The sequence below is a fragment of the Leopardus geoffroyi genome, chromosome B2 (genome assembly GCF_018350155.1).
Source record: "Leopardus geoffroyi isolate Oge1 chromosome B2, O.geoffroyi_Oge1_pat1.0, whole genome shotgun sequence".
Lineage (NCBI taxonomy): Eukaryota > Metazoa > Chordata > Mammalia > Carnivora > Felidae > Leopardus > Leopardus geoffroyi.
This window is the reverse complement of record NC_059332.1, coordinates 66,275,939-66,300,145: the sequence shown is the minus strand read 5'-3', so window position 1 is coordinate 66,300,145 and position 24,207 is coordinate 66,275,939. Positions and strand designations below refer to the sequence as shown.

General features: G+C 38.1%; 1 protein-coding gene across 4 annotated transcripts in view; it reads right to left on the bottom strand.

Annotated features, from left to right (window-relative positions):
• The window catches only part of KCNQ5 (potassium voltage-gated channel subfamily Q member 5), a 514,493-nt gene that overhangs the window by 63,789 nt on the left and 426,497 nt on the right, over positions 1 to 24,207 (bottom strand). For 2 of the 4 annotated variants that reach the window (XM_045498758.1, XM_045498761.1), the window contains exons 7-10: positions 19,809 to 19,904; positions 10,864 to 10,958; positions 6,842 to 6,868; positions 1,975 to 2,031 (exon numbers count right to left, since the gene is read on the bottom strand). In XM_045498758.1, coding sequence (XP_045354714.1) covers positions 1,975 to 2,031; positions 6,842 to 6,868; positions 10,864 to 10,958; positions 19,809 to 19,904 — 275 coding nt within the window. The remainder of the gene's footprint in view (positions 1 to 1,974; positions 2,032 to 6,841; positions 6,869 to 10,863; positions 10,959 to 19,808; positions 19,905 to 24,207) is intronic. The other 2 variants (XM_045498759.1, XM_045498760.1) reach the window with 2 other exon arrangements.

Sequence of the window (24,207 nt, the reverse complement as noted above, 5' to 3'; positions counted from 1 at the left end):
AACAATCGCATCAGTCAAAGGCTTCCTTTGTACTTGACAAATGCATGATTAAATGGTAGGTCACATTAAACAACAGCAACAATAACATATAAAACTGCATCTTTTTATGCTCGGTTCTTCACGTCATCCCAAACCTTCAGATTATTTAAACAAATCCTCAAAGGGACAGGGCCCAAAATGTCTACCCTTTTCAAGCTTTTTCTTTCTTTCTTTTTTTTAAATAGTAAAGATTTCATATCTCTTCAGTTTCAGCACATCTGTTCCATCATTTAAATTTATGATGATCGGGTTCAGGAACATATGCTCAACTCTGCACCTTTATTTCAATTAATGAATGGCTCAAGTTTACACAGCTATCATTACAAGTATTCTCACTATACTTCATCTAATTGATTATCTTTTCTGGAGTTAATAGATGCTAATTACTACAGAAGGCCGAGTTTAGTTAATATCAAATCATTTTCTCAAACTTTAAAGATTTATCTCTTTCTTATACCAACTAAATGAAGAGGAAACTGATAAAAAATCATAAAACCATTTAATATGAAATTTAGTTTTTCGTTTTTAAAAATTTCAATTACTGAAAAAGTAAAAAAAATCTAAAATAAGCATCGGTGTCACACCTGGCATGGTTTATCTGCAGTAACAAAACATTTAAAAGCAATTGCTTCTATGGAAATATTTTTTAAAAGTTGCCTCTATGAAACATTTTGATATTATCTCTCATAATCAATGGAAAGTGAAAATAATATTAGTCTCTGAATCTTAGTACTATTTAAAGCACTTAAAGTTGATAGAAATGAATTCAGGTACTATTTCCCTTTTTGTCCTTCTCAACTGCATGAATATTTATTTGCCAATGTCTATATTAAAAAATAGCAGAATTATTTTTAACTGAATCCAACATATTACCTATGAAATTAGAAGAAAAAAGATGTAATGTTTTCACTCTCTCTTTTGACATAATCGTATGAAAGTTAAGAATAAGATCTTAACCCAGAACTTTTTAACCAGGCAAAAATTTTGTTCTCCAAAGCAAAGACCTGTTCTTACAAAAAGCTCACTTTTGTTAGTTTTTCTACTTCTTTTCCCCTTTGGAAGTCAACAGAGCATCTTGTTTAGATGACTATTAACTTGATTAGATGAATGTTATTGAAAATGCACATTGATTAAAAATATAAACTCTTTGCTGGTCCATTGAAGTTTGCATTATTTTCCTGCTTTTTTGCCACATCTATAAACACAATTTTTTGAGGAAGATTTATGTAACAATATTTTTAGGAAGACTGTTAAAGATTATTCCCAGGAGACCAACAAGGTGGTCTCTCTCTGGAGAAAGTAACCAAAAGGACATCGTGGTCATGGATTGCGGCATCTTTGAGTATGCAGTCCCACCTTCCCATCTGAGGACTATAGTGGGGGAGCCTGCACAACTACTGGGAATTCTGCAAGAGAATTCTTCCCTCTCTAGGAACCAGATGTACAAGTTACTCAAATGGCTCAACATGCAGGCTACTACCGGTTGTTCCCTGCCCGGGAACTATGTGGCATTACTGTAACCCCAGAGTAATCCTCTTGGACCTAGAATGCTATAGTTCTTGTTATCCTTAATTACGGTTTTAGCCCTTCATAGGATAAGCATTCAACAAATTCTCGCCCCAGGCACAATATGGCAACTGAGCCAAAACCATCCAGTGCGTGCGGCAGCTCAGCAGTTGTCCTACCACAAGGGGGCGCCAAGGGGCTGACTGCCAGTGCTGTGCGGGACCCTGCCTATTTGTCCCTGGGGTAGAGTATCAAAGCAGGCAACAGGCAACAAGGAAAATTACAAGCGGGTTGAAAACCTCATTCAAGAAGTCCTTAGGAAGAGTGAGTCTGAGCAGGGCTCAGGGAGGATGGCGGTGTAACCTGGTCATGCACCTGAGGTTAGTTGGCATTCTCAAATTTCATGTCAATAGCCGGGATGCTGGGTACCTCTGCTTCCGTGAGGTGTACATTCTGAAGAGCTTCTGCTTATTACTACAGAACTTACTAGGAGTGAGGGAAATAGAGCAGCACATTACTAAGCATTTCACCACCATGAAAGTGCTCAGGGATTTCTTTTTCTTTTTAGAACAAAGCCATTTGGCTTTATTGTTTTTCAGATATAAGTATACAGACTATTTAAGCAGTGAGTACTAACTATGCAGTTTAATCGTGCTGCTGGAAATATAACCAGTGCTCTTAATGGTCAGGCTGAAATAACTGGATGTGAAATAGGGCATTACAGATGATGGACGTCTATGTGTTAGCATCTGATTCATATGAAAATTAAGAAGATAAATATTTTAGAAATAGCAATCCTTGTAATAAATAGCAATGCAACGGAGTAGAAATGAGGAACAAAATATTTCAGAACTTAAAAAAATAAATATTTATAGGAATTAATGAAGTTGATACCATTAATTGCTTTGAAATATTTAAAAAAAGTTTCTTGATTTGTATAAGACACCTGTAGTTATAGTTAATATTGGTAAATAATTGTCAGAATACATGCTCAAAAAAGTCAGAAGAAAAGATTCTAGGTCACTAGCTTGTTAAAAAAAGTTTCTTACTGTAAGTCGTATGATGTGTTTTTAAAAGACTAAATCCTTTCCCTCTATCAATAAATGAGAACAGAAGGAGAGACCATTTTCAAAAGATTATTTTTGAAACAATCTAACATTTTGCCCATAAGGACACAAGTTGATTATGCTGAAAAAAGAAGTCTAGTCTTACTTAGTTTAACAACACATGCAGATCATTCTTTGCGCACAGAAGAAAGAAAATGTAAATAATGGAAAATAAATGCAGACGAAATACAAGAACACACAGTCTTTTCTGTCAGCATTCTAGAGTTCTCTCCTAAGAGCCATTCATCTCAGAACCTCATGAAGCCAACCACATAGGAGCTATTTGGACAGAGTACTCAGTGGATCACAGCACAAGATGATAACATAATAAAAGAGTATCATTTATGCTTTAACTTTTAAGACATGCATCCTTGTAACAGTCTCACAAGAACCTGTTAAAGCAACTTCAGATAGTCTACTAAGAAGTCTGACAGAGTTCTATTTAAAGCTATACACTGTGATCAAGGCAGCTTAACTATGGAGCAGGCACATAGCCAACAATTGTTGATTAAGGAGACAGGGTAAGCAGAGGCAGCGAGATTTACAGATCATCCCTAAACCTCCATTGGCATGATCTATTCTCGTAGCAATAAAAACCTAGTAGGCAGGAAGAAGTAAGAGCCTTTTTGTGGCAGTGTGCTCTCGACGGCTAACTGACTTTCTTGTCAAGGAGGAAAGGAGGAGGACATAAAACCTCAAGGTGAGAATATTGGCTTAATCTGGTTAGATGGTTTATAGGTAAATTCTATTTTCTGACAGTGACAATTTATACTAAAATGGAAAAACTATCCAGTTTAAAAAATGAGTTGGAAAATTCCTTAATGGAATGATTAATTGCAATAAAATCAGTAAACATATTCACCACATATGAGATTAGAACTGTTTTAGTGGGAAGACAGAGGAAAACAAATGAATAATTAAATGATGCTAAACAACTTTCATTTATGGTCTAAGTAAAGGAAGAACAGAGCAGGCTCCATTGACACTAACAGTAATGTACTTGACCCTGTACCAAACAAAGAGACATTATTTTAACTGTTGTTCAGCTGAGCTCTTGAGACCGTTGGTTTGCATTTTAAAGAAAAATTTTGGACCTGTCACGAACAATGCAAAAGCATCATGGAACTGGATGTCTTTTCCTAGCCAAAACATCATATATACATTTTGTTTAAACATACCCTAACCTCAGTGTAGAAAGACAAAAATCTAACAAGAATATTCCAAAGCAGGGAACCTTGTTAACCATGGGGGTAAATGAATGTGTGATGCCTCACTACATTCTGCAGAGAGAAAAGCCTCTCTGTGTATGGCCTGGTCATTCAGAGGTAACAAATGCCAGGCACCGGGAGAGAGTTATTGGCTACTGGACTAACCTCATCTACACTTGAATTACTCCCAGTTCTTAACACAATGAAAAACCATATGGAAAGATTTAGGAGACTCTAGGCTCTGAGATATCTGGAAGATAACAGAGTTGGCTAAAGTTTCTCTCTTCTGCTTCTCTGAATCACCATCAATAACCCCGTGGCCCCAAACACAGTGAGGGGCTTTGCACTGGGGTGGTGTTGATCAATCCACTTGAAACTGGGACAAGGATTATCAATATTATTAGTCTAAACCCAGATCTGCTCTCGTCCAAGAAACAGTCCTCATTCTAAATGCATTTTCTTTTGTTTGTATTTTGCTGGAGTAAGGGCAAATTTGTTTTTCTTAAGGTGGCACTGTTGCTGTTGTTAATACAATAGTCTTTTTGCATTCATTATGCAGTATTGGAAATTCCATTGCCTATGGAGCACAAGGTGAAAGCTAACCTAATGTTAAAATGGGAGTTTCAGCTTGTTTCCTTCAGAATGAAATGTTTTAACTTTTTCATTTTCTCTCTTTTTATGTATTTCCTTTTTCTCATTTTTGTTGGTGTTTTTCTTCATAAAACTACTTGAGGTCAGGAACATTTTATTACTCCATCCAAGAACTGTATATTGAGCATATTCTCTGCCATAGCTTTACACAGGGTGATAGGATACATAATTGGGGGATAGAAGACCTAAGTGTATGAAGTATGGAGAAGCATCAAGTAAGGCACACGTGCTAAATAGTAACAGAGGACCTGTTTCACAGTGTTTTCCAAATGTCCATGACCAGAGAGAAGCAAGAAATCTCTGTTACATAGCTCAGTGTTTCTGTATATGTTCAAAACTGAAGGTGAGTTATTTTTGACACCCTTAGTCACAATTATGTAGAATAAATTTTAACGTTTTAGGTATATGTGAACATCATGAAATTAAAAAAATTTGGTTGTTGTCTTTTTGAATCACAACAGCTGACTAGGAGGTTCCTTGTTGGAGTGAGGAGCAGAAGCTCAACAGTGACACTTTAGTTTTGTCTTTACTTTCTGCCTCGGTGACATTGGGAAAAAGTGCAAGATCATGTGTGCAAGACCCCTCCCTCAGGACTGCCATAAAGAGTCACACTTTTGCAAGCATTTTTACACAACTCACAAGTTTCCCTTTTAGGCACCAATAGCTCTGTTTTGGAGGATGAAACCAAGACAGGTGACCTTACTCTTAGGCAACTATGGAGTTTGTGCCAAAGATTTGGAGTTTCTGCCTTTAGGATTTTGAGATAAATTACCCTTTGTAAATGGATAGCTCCGAAAACAAGGAAAACTTTTCAAATATCATCAGATAGGCTAAAAGAGCTTATAATGGCTGTGATTCATTTTGTGTAACTCCTTTCAGGTAAAATTGTCATGACAGAAGGATGGTGGGGTTTGTATGGATGGAGTCTAGACAAAAGAGGGCTAAAGGGGCAGAATTGGTCAGCCTGCCTCTTCTAGAGTCTATACAAAGAATGTTCTGAGTCTAATGACCAGAACCTTTCTTTGGGCAGAAATATCTCTAAAGTGGAGAAGACGAAATCTTCAGGCTTTAAAACTTTCTGGAAGTATCATCCAGGAATATCCAATGACCTTTGCTCTAACTCCTTGTCTACCAAAGAAGAGAAGGGTCTTTAATGCCACCCTGGTGTAGGCTTACCTACCCTAAAGGAGTGTTGTGCATCCTACCACATCTGCCTCCCATGATAGGTGCATTTATGTTTTGGCTTGTGAATCTTTTTAGGTGTTAATTAACATAATGCAGAAATGGGTGGGCCAGAGTCTCATCACCCCAAGTGAACTTCCAAAACTAGTTTCAGTACTGTATACATGTATTGCAATTAATGTCATTAGTAGGACAGTACAAAACTAAATGAATGATCCTTGGACTCCCGTTGGTCCCCACTGAGGGGCCAATTCTGTGCGGGTGGGGGGGGGGGCAGGGAACGCCGGTGTTCCCTCAATACTGAAACAAACAGCAGTGACTGGAAAAAGTTTTTTCTTCTTCCCTTTCAGGAACCTGGGTTTCTTCTGCTGGTTCTGCCTCTGCTACTCCTCACACCATCAGTGCTGAGATCCACCTGGCTCTGTCCTTTGAAGCTTTGCTCCCAAATTCAGATCCTTCCTGGCACTTACTAACACAGAATAAAATGTTCTCTTTCACCTCCTATTCCCCTATGTCTAACTCTTTGCTTTTTAATCTGATAAAGCATTTCCTTGAAAGGCATGAAAGAATGACCATAAATTACTTGGTGAAGTTTCTGGGAGGATTATCTTCTTCTTAAAGGATGGTGGGTGGGTGAGGGGGGCGGGTAGGGGGAGCTCTTCTCCTGAAGCATGTCACCTGAGTAAGCCTCAGCGCTTAATGAGCTGGAGATGTCACAGAAAGATTGTTCCTACCTTCTATACACAGTGTTCCTTTTGCCAAAAAAACCCAATTTCTTATTCTAAAAGAAGGACCCTGAAGAAGGGGAATATATCTTACACTGCTTCCTGGAATTTGAATACTTGGGTTAAGACTTCTCTCTGAGAAAATGGTAGCATGAAATAACCAAAAGCCGTAGTTATTATTTTTCCCCAAGAATGTTCCATGCCCTGCCGATTGTAAAAAGCAGTGAGTGAGTTACGGAGACACTTATGCTTCTAAGGGAAAAAAAGGAATCAATGAAACAGCAACCTTTGCAGGCAATATTGTGAAAGGTCACTTTTAATCATTTCCAGTTTGTGATCAATTTTACTCACATGAGACACATTTAAAACATCTGTTAGGCATCAGATTTATAAACAAACATGTAGCAGAAGAGAAATCACAAACCTGCTTGATGTTTCCCCTTGTTCTTTCCTTCAGGTGCGTGCAGGCAGAAGAGAAATGATGATAAACTGGTGAATACATGTATAGCACTTGATAATGGCCAACTTGGAGATTGGGGAATAAAATTACCTTAAGTATTTCTTTTCAAGCAAGATCCATAGAAGCAATAGTCTTTGTAATAAGTGTGCCTAACTTTTAAACATCTATTTTTTGTGCCACAGACCTGAGCTGGCACGTTTACTTAGCAAGACCAACAGTGCTCACATGTCACCCAAAACTATAGACTCTTCAGTAGCTGAAGTTATCCATCCATAGTTAAGAAAAAGTGGTTCTGATCTAACTGGCATTAGCAAAGACTCTTAGAATGGTGCTTGGCAACACTGTAGCTGTAGTCCTGTGCTTTAGGCAGACTCTTGAGTTCCTAAATCTGGATTCATTAATGTGTGACTGTGGCCTTGTACTTTAATCACTTGTTGAGGAAGATTTTGTTTTCATATTGCATACCATAGGAATTCTCTTGGAATAAATTAGGCACATAGAAAGTTGATCACAACTCTCCTAGCCTAGTGTTGGATGGCATTTTTAATAACCCATCTAGGCAGATTCAGGTCTGTGCAACCTGGTGTAGGGTCCCTGCTCTTTGGGAATGAGCTGTGTGTTCTTGGACAAACATCTTACTTTCTTGTAGGCCTTGATTTTCTTATGAATAAATTGAAGGCGTTAGATTAATAATGTCTAAATTCTGACTTCTTAAGTATCACATGGCATCCTTGGAGCTTGATAATTCCCCACAGCTTCACAAAATATCAGACTCATTCCCTAAAAGAGCACATTTACCTGTGTTATACACTTTACATAGCCTTCATTTTCTTGGAGAGGAAAATCAAGAAAAAATATGTCCTGCTGTAAATCCTTCTGTTATTAAAACAGAACTTTGAAATAGCAACTGCTAAGACCTTGAAAATGTATGTGAGACCAGCCAGACCAGAAAGGAGAGAGTCGGAAACTGCTGTGTGTATCCCTGGCAGGTTTGAGTGGGTATGGCATGCCCCTCCCTCCCCCGCACACTTGTCACACCTCTCTTCCATCCTACTCCCTGGAATAAGGTTGAGGAGTCAAAGCATCTCAGTTTATCTCTAAAACTGCTGGGGAGAAGAGCATGAGTTCGTGTTTTTTAATAACAATATCATTGATGCTGCTGCTGTTGATAATATGATCTCTCTTCCCTGACCACCTGTTTAAAATTGCAGTCCCTAATGTCCCTTAAATTCTTTCCCTACTTTACTTTTCTCCTTAGCACTATTGCCATCTAATATATTACATATTTATTTGTTTGTTTGTTTTCTCTTCCCAATGTTTGTTGAATATATATTCCCTGCAGCCTGAGATTCTAATCTATTTGTTTTTTTTTCTTTCACTGCTACATTTCTAACAGGTACTCAACGAATAGTTATTTAATGAATGCATGAATGAATGAATGAATCATTTCTTCCTTCAGAAGTTCTTAAACTCTGAATGTTATAGGAAATACACTATGTAAATAAAAAGAAGTTTCACTCTGTTTCTGACTACATCACTCTGCACTCAGTAAGCCAGATAATTATAAATGTCAAAATATCTAAGTTATTGTAAGTTACTCTCTTCACAGATCTACAAACTTGAATAAAGCAGGTATGCTTTCTAAAGTAAAGGTTCTGAACTTGGCTTCAGGGAGTCCGTGAATACATTAAAATGGTAAGCAAAGTTTTGATTTTTTGTGCCTTGAATATTTTTTGTCGGAAAGAGTCCATAATTATGATCATTCTCAATGGTTTAACAAAAACAACAACAATAATAAACGATTAAGAACCACACAATTTGGAGCAATAATGTGTCACTAAAGGGAGAGATGTTAGGACATCCAGGTTCCTATGAACTTTGCCAGTGACTGTTGTGTCATTCTGGACAAGTACCTGTTATTGAGTAAATGGGACTGAGATTCAGAGGTTAATGTGTGTGTGTGTGTGTGTGTGTGTGGAGGGGGGGGTGTAGGGAGACGACAATGAAGGGGATGGCTGATAGCCAGAGTGGAATAGGATGAATACAGGTGTTTGCATAAATTCTCCTCTACCCGCCCGCCCCCCCATTTAAAATGGAAGATATCAGAGGAAACAGAGAATTATGTGAGTAAAATAATAGCTTATGCATTGGGAGAATGTGACTCATTATTAATTTTTTTCTAGGTTTCAGAATGACCTTAATCCAAAAACTTGCGAAACTAGAAAGCCAAATTATCACATGATAAGAGACCACTCTCTTCTGTCACTTGAGAACCTTCTTTTGTTTTTTTCTACTAGCCTTCCTCTTACAAATTAACCCAGACAACTTCATGAGTACAAGACATGCAATTTCTATACAATTCCCATTTCTGATTCATACCCCCAAGTACTAGATGGCATGAGTTATGTCCCTTTTTTGTTTTTAATACCACAACTTTGAAAGAGTCTTATACTCAACAGAGGAAATTCAACTAAATTTTAAGATCTTTGCGAAAAGACAATTCTCATCCATGTGTTCATTCAATACTATCCATGCTTCTATCCTTGCTAAGGTTCCATCTCTTCTAAAGCCTAGGGTTCTGTGAGTATCTGTCACAAGTGCTGACAAAGTTTTGACTCCAACTTCTAGGAGACATGTCCTATCAGAGCTTAGAGGTTATCTTGCTCACCTTTAGTCCTTCACTTGGTAGATGGGAAAACCGAGGCCCAGGGAAGATTAGGGAAGCAATGTAACAGATCCTGACAGTGACACATCTATAGCTTCTCAACAGCATGCACTCTGAAGCATCACAAATCTCCTTCGAGACTGAAATTCCAGGCAACAAGTCATGGAGGTTTCCCCAGATGATTCCTCTTCCACATCAAGTAAGAAGGAGGTTTTTCTGACTGAATCACAGTAGTTCGATGCCTTGAACCCTTTTCAGCAACTAGGATTAAGGTTTTGTTGGACTAGGAAGGGAAACAGCAAGTGCTCTAAAATACTAAGTCAGATAAGCACTTTGATAACTTTTGAACAATGTGAGGAATGGACTGTTGTAATCAAGCTGGGTGACACACAGAAAGCCTTTCCCTTGACTTGGTTGCTTTGCTTGTTTCACTGATTTCTTTAATTAGATGGTGATTATGATTTAGTATGTTCTCCTAGTTGAACTGGAGTCTAGGATTTCAGGACTAAGGACTTTTTTTTTTTTTAAATTAAAGATCACTGTGGTAGCCATTATGGCCATTCATAATTTTTCTGGTTGTCCTCTCTTTTTCAGGCACATAGTATGATTGCACTTTCCCATCCTCTTTGAGTTGAAGCATGGTCAGGTGATTTGTCTTGACCAATGGAATGTGAATGAAAGCCATATTACTTTCAAATTTTGAATGCTTATTTCAACTTTTAATTTGATTGGTCCCATGGCTTCACTGTAGGTTATAATCCTATTAGGACTCCAGCTCTTCTTTTGCTACTGATACTAGTTTGATCAGCAAGTGAAAGCTCAAGGACCATCCTGTCAGGAGATCCAAATGAGAGAGGGCTTTGAGGGACTTCATGCAAACATACTTTGCTCTCAAAGTGTTCCCTGCTTGGGGTCAGGTATTGGATGGAGTTTAAACAGTCATTGTTTTTCAGGAGCCCTAGTGCTTACCTTTAGAATTTTGGTGGGTTTTATGAAATGATTTATTAGAAAATAAACATGTAATAATAGAAATAGATCTCTATAAAAATTTGGATTCCTTTAATCTTTAAGCTCAGTCTATGAATGGTGAGGAATGATCCTGAGTCCATTTAGTTTTGTGCCTGAGTTGCTGCTGAATAGGGCTGAATCTCTCAAAGAGCAGCAGAGAATAAGACAAGCCAAAAGTCAACACGTGTGTGTGTGCACGTGTGCGCATGCATACATGGGTGTACGCGCAAGTGCGTGTGCGTGCGTGTATATGATTTATTTTGCAAACTTGAGGAGGCTTGATGACAGCATCAGCTGTCACACTGATACCTACTTGGTGGGGCTGCAGGTGTGCAAGGCCTTCAAGTGTGGCTTCCAGGTTGCAATGGAAACAGATTTCTCATCAGCTGCATAACTACGCCAAACGCACTGCATGTGGCATACATGAGGACATAAAAAACAAAAACAAAAGAGAGGAGAAAACAGAATAACATGAACAGGGAGATTATTAAGTTACTATATCTTAAGAATCTTTTCCTTGTCATACTTGTTCCTGATAAATGCCCAAAGGGTGAAAAAGACTACCTTGGCATATTCTTTCACATTAGTAGAATTGTTTGTCCAAACAACTCACACCAAACAATAAAAGTACCAAGGGGTGCCTGAGTGGCTCAGCTGGTTAAGCATCTGACTCTTGATTTCAGCTCATGTCATTATCTTGCGGTTCATGGGATCAAGCCCCAAGTCGGGCTCTGTGCTGACAAAGTGGAGCCTGCTTGGGATTCTCTGTCTCCCTTTCTCTCTGCCCCTCCCCCACTTGCTCATGCTCTCTCTCTCCCTCTTTCTCAAAAAAAGAATAAAAATTAAAAAAAAGAAAGAGCCCAGCAATTACTTAACAACATTGTTTCAGAAGTAAATTAAAAAAAAAAAAAAAAAAGAATAAAAGTACCAAAAAGTAAACCATGAAGCAATTTTTGAATTGGCTAGGAAGAGATATGACTTATTTGAGGTAAATTATCTGAGCATGAACATGCCTTCCGGGAACCAACTGTACATCTTTAATCACTATTTGATAAGACAGTGGCAAAGGACTACTGAAAACCCACAATGCAACTAGTAAACTAACTAGTAAATTAATGACCACCAGAGTCATTAATGTACGTGAATTAGTGTAATTCCATGATGAACTGTGTAATATTCCTAATGCTAAAAATGGAGACAGTGGTAACAAAATGCAGGGCTAAAACAAGATGGGGAAATGTATTCTCTAGGAATATAATTGGAAAGTTAAAAATTAATGTCATGGTTGGGGTGCCTGGGTGGCTCAGTCGGTTAAGTCAACTTCAACTCAGGTCATGATCTCGCTGTTTGTGAGTTTCAGCCTCCCGGACTCTGTGCTGACAGCTCAGAACCTGGAGCCTGCTTAGGATTCCGTGTCTCATCTCCAAAGGCATGGGAATTAAAAGCAAAAATGAACTATTGGGACCTCATCAAGATAAAAAGCTTCTGCACTGCAAAGAAAACAATCAACAGAACTAAAAGGCAACCAACAGAATGGGAAAAGATATTTGCAAATGACATATCAGACAAAGGTCTAGTATCCAAAATCTATAAAGAACTCACCAAACTCCACACCTGAAAAACAAATAATCCAGTGAAGAAATGGGCAGAAGACATGAATAGACACTTCTCTAAAGAAGACCTCCAGATGGCCAACAGGCACATGAAAAGATGCTCAACGTCACTCCTCATCAGGGAAATACACATCAAAACCACACTGAGATATTACCTCATGCCAGTCAGAGTGGCTAAAATGAACAAATCCTGGAGAGGATGTGGAGAAATGGGAACCCTCTTGCACTGCTGGTGTGAAGGCAAACTGGTGCAGCCGCTCTTGAAAATAGTATGGAGGTTCCTCAAAAAATTAAAAATAGATCTACCCTATGACCCAGCAATAGCACTGCTAGGAATTTACGCAAGGGATATGGGAGTGCTGATGCATAGGGGCACTTGTACCCCAATGTTTATAGCAGCACTCTCAACAATAGCCAAATTATGGAAAGAGCCTAAATGTCCATCAACTGATGAATGAATAAAGAAATTGTGGTTTATATACACAATGGAATACTACTTGGCAATGAGAAAGAATGAAATATGGCTTTTTGTAGCAACGTGGATGGAACTGGAGCGTGTTATGCTAAGTGAAATAAGCCATACAGAGAAAGACGGATACCATATGTTTTCACACCTATGTGGATCCTGAGAAACTTAACAGAAGACCATGGGGGAGGGGAAGGAAAAAAAGAAAAGTTAGAGAGGAAGGGAGCCAAACCATAAGAGACTCTTAAAAACTGAGAACAAACTGAGGGTTGATGGAGGGTGGGAGGGAGGGGAGGGTGGGTGATGGGCATTGAGTAGGGCACCTGTTGGGATGAGCACTGGGTGTTGCATGGAAACCAATTTGACAATAAATTTCATATTAAAAAAAAAGGATTCTGTGTCTCTCCCTCTCTCTGCCCCTCCCCCGCTTGTGCTCTGTCTCTCTCTCTCTCTCTCTCTCTCAAGAATAAACATTAAAAATTTTTTTTAATTAAAAAAAATTAATGTCATAGTCTAAGATTATGTTTATGGCTTTTTGATGTAAAACATAAGCTCTCTTTACTTCATACATAATTACACCTGATACATAAAATACAATGTATTTTCATGTAGTCTTCACACTCAGAGTATGGATTAAGACTCTTATTTTGTATAAGAGAAAATAAAGGCTCAGATAAATGAAGTGGTTGGTAGAGTTGAGACATTATCTCAGATTGCCTGGCTCTTGGTCTTAGAATCCCTCTATTGTCCTTTGCTTACTACTTGCTGACTATTGCTGGAAAAGTTTTCCTTTAAACTGTCCATTTGAGAGATTGCTTGAATGTACTTTCCATATAGATTTAAGTGAATTTTTTCCTTTTTAATAAGTCTGCAAACATTTATTTAAAAAAAATTTAAGTTTATTTATTTTGAGAGAGAGACAGAGAGAGAGAGGGAGAGTACAAGCAGGGGAGGGGCAGAGAGAGAGAGAGAGAGAGAGAGAGAATCCCAATGAGGGGATGAGGGGCTCAAACTCTCAAACCATAAGATCATGACCGGAACCACAACCAAGAGTCGGATGCTTAACTGACTGAGCCACTCAGGCGCCCTAGTCTGCAAACATTTCTAATGACCAAGTGATTACTCCAATATCCCAAGAGAAAAGTTTTTTTTATTACAATTCATAAATCAAAGCATTCTACTTTATTGGGCAGATTCATTTAAATGGGTCATATCCCTGCTAAATAACTATCATTCATGATTTTGAAACTTATAAGGAAGAGAACAGTGATCAATGATCACTGATCATTTGATCAATAGTCAAAACTTACAATGAAGAGAATATCATTAAATAAATGTGCACTGAACAAAAAAAGTTAAAAACTGACCCAACAACTTTGGGAAACTGGCAGTATCTATTAAAGCTGAATGTATATATATCTTATGATACAGCTACATACTCCTACATACATACTCAGTAGGTGTGTTTATATATATTCATCAAAAGATATGTACTATAGTGTTCAAAACTGCACTGCTCTCTTAATAAACTGAAGCTGGAAATGTTCAAACTCCTACTAACAGTAGAATAAAGAGGTAAGTTGTGGTACATTAACATAATGGAATGGTACACTATTACAACAGTAACAGCACACTGGAACTATGCTCGATGATGGACAAGCTTCATATGAATAACGTTGAGTGAAAGAAACAAGACACAGAAGGGTACATGTTGTGTAATTCCATTTCCATAAAGTACAAGCAACAGGAAAAACTAAGCTATGCTGTTAGAACACCAGCACAGTGAGGGACAGTGATTGAGAAAAGGTATATAGGAGGTACTGTTTAGGTTCTGTTTCTTTATCTGGGTACTGTTTACACAGCAGTGCTCAGTTCTCTTTAGATATGTGCTCTAGTCTGTATTCACATTGTACTTCAATAAAATGTTCAAGAAGTGATATAAAAAACTAGAAAAATATATAGTAAGACCTGAGGGTATATATATTTTTAAATATTATTAAGGAAGGTTTAAATAATTGAAGCAGGGTTTCTTGCCTGGAGCCTTGCTTACATGGCTCATGTTGATTTATCCTACAGATCTGTGAAAACTTCTGCTAAATATCTTGGTATCTTAAAAATTTTTTTTTTTCAACGTTTTTATTTATTTTTGGGACAGAGAGAGACAGAGCATGAACGGGGGAGGGGCAGAGAGAGAGGGAGACACAGAATCGGAAACAGGCTCCAGGCTCTGAGCCATCAGCCCAGAGCCCGACGCGGGGCTCGAACTCACGGACCGCGAGATCGTGACCTGGCTGAAGTCGGACGCTTAACCGACTGCGCCACCCAGGCGCCCCTATCTTGGTATCTTAAAGAGTAAAACAATTACTGTTTTATCTTGAAATGGTAGTTTTTGCAAATATTGTACAAACATAATTTACAGAGTGACCTCGAGTAACCAATGAAAACACATGGGCTTATTACTGCAGCTTCTTTTTTTTTTTTTAGTTTATTTATTTATTTTGAGAGAGAGAGAGAGAGAGAGAGAGAGAGAGAGAGTGTGTGTGTGTGTGTGTGCCCATGAGCAGTGGTAGGACAGACAGAGAGGGAGAGAGAGAATCCCAAGCAGGCTCCACACTATCAGCACAGAGCCCCATGAGGGACTTGATCTCACAACTGTGAGATCATGACCATGAGATCATGACCTGAGCTGAAATCAAGATTTGGACACTTATCCGACCGAGTCATTCAGGTGCCCTTATTATTGCAGCTTCTCATGTAGTGAGGCCCAGAGAACTTCCAATGCTTTGATAACATATATGGCTGGTTTAATTTAACAATTTTAATAGAAGGCATCATATATATATATATATAAATTCAGATGCTTTGAAAGCATGACCCCATGTAGAACCAGAAGCACACAGCAAGTCTGTGCATTATTAGATACCAGTGACAAAAATCCCAAACAATATAACAAAAAGTGGAACTAAGGCATTACCTGCCAATGTTATAAAGAACTGGGGGCAAGAGAAGCCTCTTTTAGAAAACTGAATATTTTCTTAAAAATGAGGCCTGGTTTCTTGCTCTTTTTCTATCACATTGATCTCAATAGCTAAGCTCTTATTCCTTTCATTACTCTTCTCCCAGAAATGTCTTGTAAATGGGAGGTACAGAAGGAGCAAGTGGCATCTATATTGGGGCTGATATTAGGTAACAGTCAAGGTAGAAGTGGAGAGTGTAACTCCATTAGTCTTATACTCTTAATAACTTTGTCCTGTCCTTAGCTCCGTCTCTCTCTCTCAGCTAATTGGCTTCAAGTACCTGAACCTCAAGGCCACAACTACATGTTCAAGTAGCTGATGTTTCTGTATTTACAGTCAAAATCACATAGTGGTTGACATGAGAAAAATAACGCCCCAGAGGGATATGATGTACATGGCATATATAATCCAAAGGATAAGCCAACAAAAACCAAAAGGAAAGTCAAATTTAGCATTTATCAGGTGACCCTGGTGCTTTAGGCAGCCAAAAATTTCAGACTTTGGTCTATAATTGTAAGTATAATATCGGTATAATTAAGTTTTTAGGGAGTATTTAGTTTGTATTGTCTGGAGTATAACATTTATGGCACATTTGACCCTTTCTGGAAATTTTAGTTTCAGGTCACCTCTCAAAGGTATAATTAACATGGATCTGATTATTTCCAAGGTACAGAATTTAAGAGGTCAGAGAACTAAAAGATTTAGGATGAAAACAAGCAATCCCTTTCTCCACTTTGCTTCTGATTAATTTTTAAAAAATGCTTATTTATTTATTTTGAGAGAGAGAGAGTGTGTGTGCATGAGCAGGGGAGGGGCAGAGAGAGAGAGGGAGAGAGAAAATCTCAAGCAGTCTCCATGCTGTCAGCACAGAGCCCAAGGCAGGGCTCCATCTCAGGAACCATGAGATCATGACCTGAGCTGAAATCACGAGTGGGATGCTTGAGCCACCCCGGTGCCTAACTTCTTGAAAAAGGATAAATGGAAGATAAAGTTTTGAGATCTTGCATGTCTAAGAATGTCTTTATGCTACTTTCACACTCCATGAATAGTTTGGCTGAGTGCAGAATTTTAGGTTGGAGATGATTTTCTTCCATAATTGTGAAAGTATTGTTATGTAGTCTTTTTTTCTTTAATTTTTTTTAATGTTTATTTTTGGAGAGAGAGAGTGCGAGCGGGAGAGGGGCAGAGAGAGAGGGAGACACAGAATCCGAAGCAGGCTCCGGTCTCTGAGCTGTCAGCATAGAGCCTGACGTGGGGTTTGAACTCATGAATGGCAAGATCATGACCCGAGCAGAAGTCTGATGCTCAACTGACTGAGCCACCCAGGCAACCCCAAGGATCCCCTTTTTTGCAAGTATTGTTTTGTTTGAAGTGCCAGGCACTTGGTAGCCCTTCTCCTGTGACCACCAGTTCTGGAGAATCATAACATAACATTACTTTGATAAAATCCTTCCCTTATAGTTTCCCTGTACTCTTTTTGAGGCACTCCTGTTAGTTGGATATTTGATCTAGTAAGGTCACCTACCTTTCCTATTTTTTGGTTTCATTTTCTCTGTCTTTTCCTTCTAATTTCTGGGAAGTTTTCACAATTTTAGTGACCTTCTGTTTTCTTTTTTTTCCTGCTGTCACATTTTTCACTTCTAGGAAATTTTTTTTTTAAGTTTGTTCTTTTTTATGACTAAAGCACCAAAAAAAGATTATGTAATCTCTGTATAAGGCTTGAGTGTATTAACTGGTGGCCTTACTTTTTTTTTTGGTGGGGGGCATAGCAGTATCTATGGGAAATAAACCTGTCTGCCAGCATCCACTTCACAAACTTTCACTTAATTCCCCTGTTTCCGTTCCAGTAAACATCTTGGCTCCACCTTGAGCTGGTCCAGTCTCTCTTGATGTGAACTCTCTAACACGGCACTTTTGAAGTATCTTTAAATGCTAGCCCCAAGCTTTCAGGAATACATAAATGAGGATGCAACTGCTGCTATTTGATTATGATTCAGACCCCAGGGACTGAGTTCCAACTCTTCCTAGAGTTGGCCTGGAGATCAAGTGACATCATGTATTAGAAACACTCTACAAACTGAAAAACACTTTGCTAGTCTTGGGTATTATTAATAAAAGTTATGACATTTGGGCAAGTATTCAAGCTGCTTTCTTTTCCCAGACTGCTCCACTTGAAATGAAAAGTTAATTTAAATGAATCATGCAAAGATATTGACACAGCTAAATTTGCTGAAAGCTGCTGGGCTTTTAAACTTTTCTCTAAAACCCAGAAAGGCTGGCTAATTTAATTGTCTCACCAACCAAATGACAAAGCAATTTGGGCATCTCAGTGCCCTTTTATTTTTTTTAATTTTTTTTATTGAGGCATAACTGACATATAACATTAGTTTCAGGTGTACAGCCTAATGATTTGATATTTGTATGTATGTGAAATGATCGCCACAATGAGTTTAGTCTCCCTTCAATGCCCTTTTAGAAAGATAGCAGCTCTGGCTTAAAACAAATGACATTACTCTTGGTCTTGATGCTTTGTGTGTTCAGCAAACCAAGGCAGGTTTATTGGGTGAGAAAATAAATGGATCAGCAAATGAGGATTGCTATTCAATCTAGTGTATTCTTAAAAATAAATTTCTGCAATATATAATCAAAGCTTAAAGCCCTGAATTCTGGCTAAGGGTCACAGCAAGGAAGAACAATGAATACCTTTAATAATTATATTATTATTCCTATGTCTCATAAAAAATCAATTGCATTTGGATGGGGGAACAATTACCTTTTAAATTTGTAGATTCAGGGCACCTGGGTGGCTCAGTCGATTGTGTGTCTGACTCTTGATTTTGGCTTAGGTCATGATCTCACATTTGGTGAGACTGAGCCAGCACTGGGCTCTGAGCTGACAGTGTGGGGCCCGCCTGGGATTCTCTATCCCTCGCTCTTTGCCCTTCCCCCACTCATGCTCTCTCTCTCTCTCTCTCTCTCTCTGTCTCTCTGTCTCTTTCTCAAAATAAATAAAATTTAAAAAATTTGTAGATTCTACTTTGATTACTGAAACTATGATTAGTGGGGGAGAGGGGAAAACGGGTGATAGGCACTGAGGAGGGCACTTGTTGGGATGAGCACTGGGTGTTGCTTGTAAGTGATGAATCAATGGGAATCTAGCCCCAAAACCAAGAACACACTGTATACAGTAGCCAACTGCAGCCAACTTGACAATAAATTATATTAAAACAACAACAACAACAAGAACAACAACAACAACAACAACAACAGTGTGCTGTTACTACAACATGAAGATAAATCTCCTGACATCTCAGATCACCACCCCAAAACCCTTCAGTTTAGAAGTTCTGCATCTCCCACTGCTTGGCAGAAAGGGAAAACAATTTCAGGCTGTATAATCATTGTCTGCATAATTAAATACCAACTTCATGGTATGGATTTAGAGAAGAATATATTTTGTGATTCTCAGGCAACCTGGTTTTAGGATGGTTCTATTCTCAAAAGATATAAATGGCAATGGGAAAAGCATTCCTTTTTAAGCCTGAAGCAAACCCTGAGATATTGAAAAGAGGATGAAATGTTAAACAACCTTATATTATGAGTTAGTTTCAAATAATATGCTTATTAGTTCATATTCTCAAACATTGACATATTCCATAATCCCACCAGCTCTTAAGATATTCAAGTTATTGCTCTAATGATGGCATTAAAAACAATCTCATGGGCAGTAAACCTTGACATCCTGAACAAATATGCTGTTCTTCAGAACAGTAGCACATATCTGCCTGGAGAAAGTAATTGCAATGCAGGGAACAATCCCATGTTCTGCTCTATCACTTAACGATCAATTATGTTTCATCAAGTAATTCGCAAGACATATTAGGTCATTCCAGGAGCAACACAACTGCTAACCTCTCCATGGCCTTGCTGGCATGGTTAATAAATCTGAGCAATACACGGGCCATTTGCTGAAAATATATATAGTCGGGAGGGGGGAACATTTGCCCAAATCCAAGACTGTACATTAAGTTCCAATTTCATTTTTTTACAAACAAAACAAATCAGAAGCTCTACTAAGCACTGAAGCACAAAGACTGGAAAATGACTCGGCAAGTGCTTACAGTGACAGATGTTGCCATCAACCTATTACATTGACATTCACCTGAATCAGGTTGGCAGCTGGGTTCCTTCTTTTCTCAAAGTGTTTCTGGCGGTGCTGTTCTTGTACTTTTAATGCAAAACCCGAGCCAAGAATGCCCTGGAACAAAATACAAAAATAGTTCTTAATTTTTTTTCAAAAGGACTGTTAAGCAATATAAATATTAAAAAAAAAAAACCTCAAATAAGTCTAAGGAAAGACAAACACTATTCAACCTGTTCGTAAACATATTACTTATTAAAACAAACACTATTTACCTCTTGTATGATACCACTGGCAATGGCAAGTTGTGGGGCAAGACTGCCAAGAAATGTAACAACTTTTGTTCTTTAGTAAATCAACCAGGCAATGCCATTTATTATTTCTTACAGTGTGGTAAGAGGCATTACAATTACAAATAAAAATCACAATTTTTAAAAATGTTTTTTTGTGTGACCTTCTCTGTGACACTTCTTTATATGTTAGAGGAAATTCCCCATTTGGAATTAGGGGATGTGATAGAATTCAGAGGCTAGGAATTCTGGTTTTGGGCAGAGGTGGATTTAAAATTTGGGACAGTTTGAAGTCTCACTACTGTGGACATGGGAGTTTTTCTAGCACTTTGATGATACTATGAAATTTTATATTTTCCATTCTTGAAATGGTGGGGTATTTTTAAAATCTGTCCCAGCTTAATTCTCCACGATGCTATAATTCTACGCCTACCCAAGTAGAGTGAAAGGGGTGGGGGGAGATAGTTATCCAGACACTCAGTTTTGAAGACAAAGTTTTCCATTTTGCCTGTTTATACAATAAAGACAAGAGCTCGGGTTATTGCAAAGAACATTCCTACTTCCCTGAGTTTTAATCTCACACTTTTAGCATTCCTTACCTTTCTGGTTTTAGCTCACTTTTTCAGATTTTGGAGTTAGTCAGACTAGTATGTGTCTCCTATGTTTATATTAGTACTTTTGGCTGGTTTGCCTCCTTCTGCTTATCATTTTGATCTGCTAGAATCCTGGCTCTTTGAAATGCCTCCCTCTTTTCAGTTTGCTCTGGTCTAACATTTGTGGAATCAAGATGCTTTGTTTCAGCCTTGGGCTGGCTTTTGGAGCTTGCTAAATTCAGTCTCTAGGCTTTGTTCATAAATTTCCACTTTATTGGCATGGGACGTGGATCTCTACTGCTTTCAAGTCTGTGGCTTTTACTTGCTAGCTATAAATTATTACCTTTTTATTAAACTTCAAGGAGTCTAACTCTTAAGCTAGAGATGGATGTCTTATAAGCACTGAGTCAGTATTTGCTGTAGATAGGGAATGGTTGTTTTTCTTTTCATATATATATGTTTACTTATTCATTTTGCAAGAGAGAGAAGGGGAGGAGGGGCAGAGAGAGAGAGGGAGAGAGAATCCCAAGCAGGTTCCGCGCTATCAGTGAGATCATGAACTCATGAACCGTGAGATCATGAGCTGAGCCAAAATTGAGTGCTCAACCAAATGAGCCACCCAGGCACCCCATCTTTTATTTATATTTTCAAAGTAGCTCAAAGATGGTATAAGCTACCTAGGCAAGTGGTGGGTTTCTCATCTTTAGAAGGTGTTAAGTCTCGTCTGGATGACAATTTGACCAAGATATATTTGGGCTCTAGATCACCTTTAATGCCCCCTTCTTATCTTACATGTTACAATTCTGAGCACATCTGTGACAATAGCCAGATAATCAGTAATACAATTATGTTTAAAATACAGTTACATGATAATACTGCTTGCTATTAATGAGCAATAATCTCCATTATTAATTAGGATGAATGACTGTACCGTGAAATTAGAAATTACATTATAGGTTCTGTTTTCCATCTGCCTTTTTTTGTGATTGTCTCATGCTGTCTAAGATCTTCATTAGGCTGAGGATGCACAAACCAAACTTCGTGCAAACTTAAAAACCTGGTCCGTATGGTCTTGTTTGTCAATTTAAACAACATTTCCCTCCATGTAGAGGTTATAAAAATGGCCTTCCAACTCTAGTCACTCATAACTCCTAAATTTTTTTTTGCTATTTGAAGTGACTTAGGAAAGATTTATTTATTTTCCTTTTAATGTTATTTTTCATGAAGCACATACATGTAAGAAAATAGAAGGCATTAGAGTATATTACATATTTGTTATATGTATTGTGTGTACATACATTACATGCATAGGGCACATAATCCACTCATGGAGCATAATTCAGATTTTGTAGACATTAAATTAACAGTAATAGCTACCATTTTTTGGTATTTATTATGTGAAAATGGGGTTTAAATGTAAATCCCTTTTGGAAAATAAAGAGAGGCCTAGCACAAACTCAGCATTTGCCAAACAAACTAAAATGTGCTAAAAATCACACTGGCATTGCTTAGAAATATATATTAGTAGTTGGCAAATGTTTGCTACATATCTCTTGTGCCAGACTGTACATTACAACAGTTATTAAACCAGGTCTGCTCATTGTCTCATTATGGCTCCATTCCAATTTTCTTCCACCTCTCTACACAGCTCAGTGAACCTCAGTAGAAGTCTGTTAAAATAAAGTTCATTATGATATATATATATATATATATATATATATATATATATATATACACACACACACACACACATATATATGTATACATATATAAAACTTATGGGATATATATAAATATATTATATATCTATAACTTATGGGATATATATATATGTTATCTATGTATATAATCCATGTGCCATGCCTTCAAATAGCAACATCAATAAAATGAAACTTCATAGAAATTGACTTCTGTTGGGGTGCCTGAGTGGCTCAGTTGGTTGAGCGTCTGACTTCGGCTCAGGTCATGATCTCATGGTTTGTGAGTTTGAGCCCCGTGTTGGGCTCTATGCTGACAGCTCAGAGCCTAGAGCCTGCTTCGGATCCTGTGTCTTCCTCTCTCTCTGCCCCTTCCCCACCCGTTCTCTCTCTCTCTCTCAAAAATAAATAAACATTAAAATTTTTTTAAAAAAATTGACTTTTGTTTTCATTCATTGCCTAAGATCACATGACTTAAATTTTTAGGTTTTATGTTTTAGTGCTATGTTGGGAAGTATTACATAAACATCAAGTACAAAGAAAATATGTTTTGGTGAACATTTAAGTACCTATCCCTTTTTATCTCCCAGATTAAAGGAGCTTAATGTAGCGCAGAAGGACAGGCTATACTGAAAGATACTCTTAGCAGGAAGGAAGGGAGTGTTCTAAAGAAGGGAAAGGCCTGCACCTTAGGGCGATGCTGAGGAGCTGACTGCTTCTGTCTGCTCATTAGCTTAGGGATGCTGTGGGCCTCAAGGAAAGTGATCTTCCAGTGGAGTTTGGAAGGGTAGTTATATGGCTCTATGATGCGCAGAAGAGTCCTTCTGCTTTGAAGAAAGATGGGGAAAGGCTCTTCTCTTTCTTGGTCCTTGGTTTCCTGGGTAGGAGGAAACCCAACCAGGGATGGCTCACGTCTCACCTCTAAGTTTCTTAGCAAAATGTGCTCTCCTAAATCTCAATCATACAACACTGTTGCCAGCAGACACACAAGACATAATGGTATTTCCAGCCACTTTTTTTAAAGGTATATATGGACCATTTAGTTTTTTCTTTTTTAAAGGTATATATGGACCATTTAGTCTTTCATTCAGTAAATATCAGGTTGCAATAAAAGATATATGGTAAGCCAACTTTTCTTGGCATTGTTAGGGAGTGTTCTGTGCAAGCAAGTTTCTCAGATTTCCAACACATATATATTTTTTTAACGTTTTATTTATTTTTGAGAGAGACAGAGTGCGAGTGGGGGAGGGACAGAGAGAGGGAGACACAGAATCTGAAGCAGGCTCCAGGCTCTGAGCTGTCAGCACAGAGCCCGACATGGGGCTCGAACCCACTAACCGTGAGATCATGACCTGAGCTGAAGTCAGACACTTAACTGACAGAGCCACACAGGCGCCCCCCCCTTTTTTAACGTTTTATTTAGATTTCCAACACATATTAATTTAATTTGCATATCTGAAAATTGTAATCACTTTATTGGGAAACATTTCCAAGCATAACAACTTAGTGTCTGACCTCTAACCTAACAGAATAACATAATTTAACCTTCCTGTGATAGTCCAGAGTTTCCTTATGGGGACTGGTATTTTGCTGTGCTGGATACGGCCAGTTTCCAGAGATGGGTTGACCCTAACACTAATGGGCCCCAGGTCCTTACAGATTTTGAACACTCGTGTTTGCTTGCTTCTTACAAATATTTTCCCCTTCCTTTGTTGTTAGTTTTCCACCATCTCTTCCCATTACACTGTTTGTTCAATTAGTGGACCTCTGTCTTTGTTGTTTATAATCTTCAGAGAATTGTAAAACTATGTAGCTCAGCTTATCAGAATTTTCTCTAAAT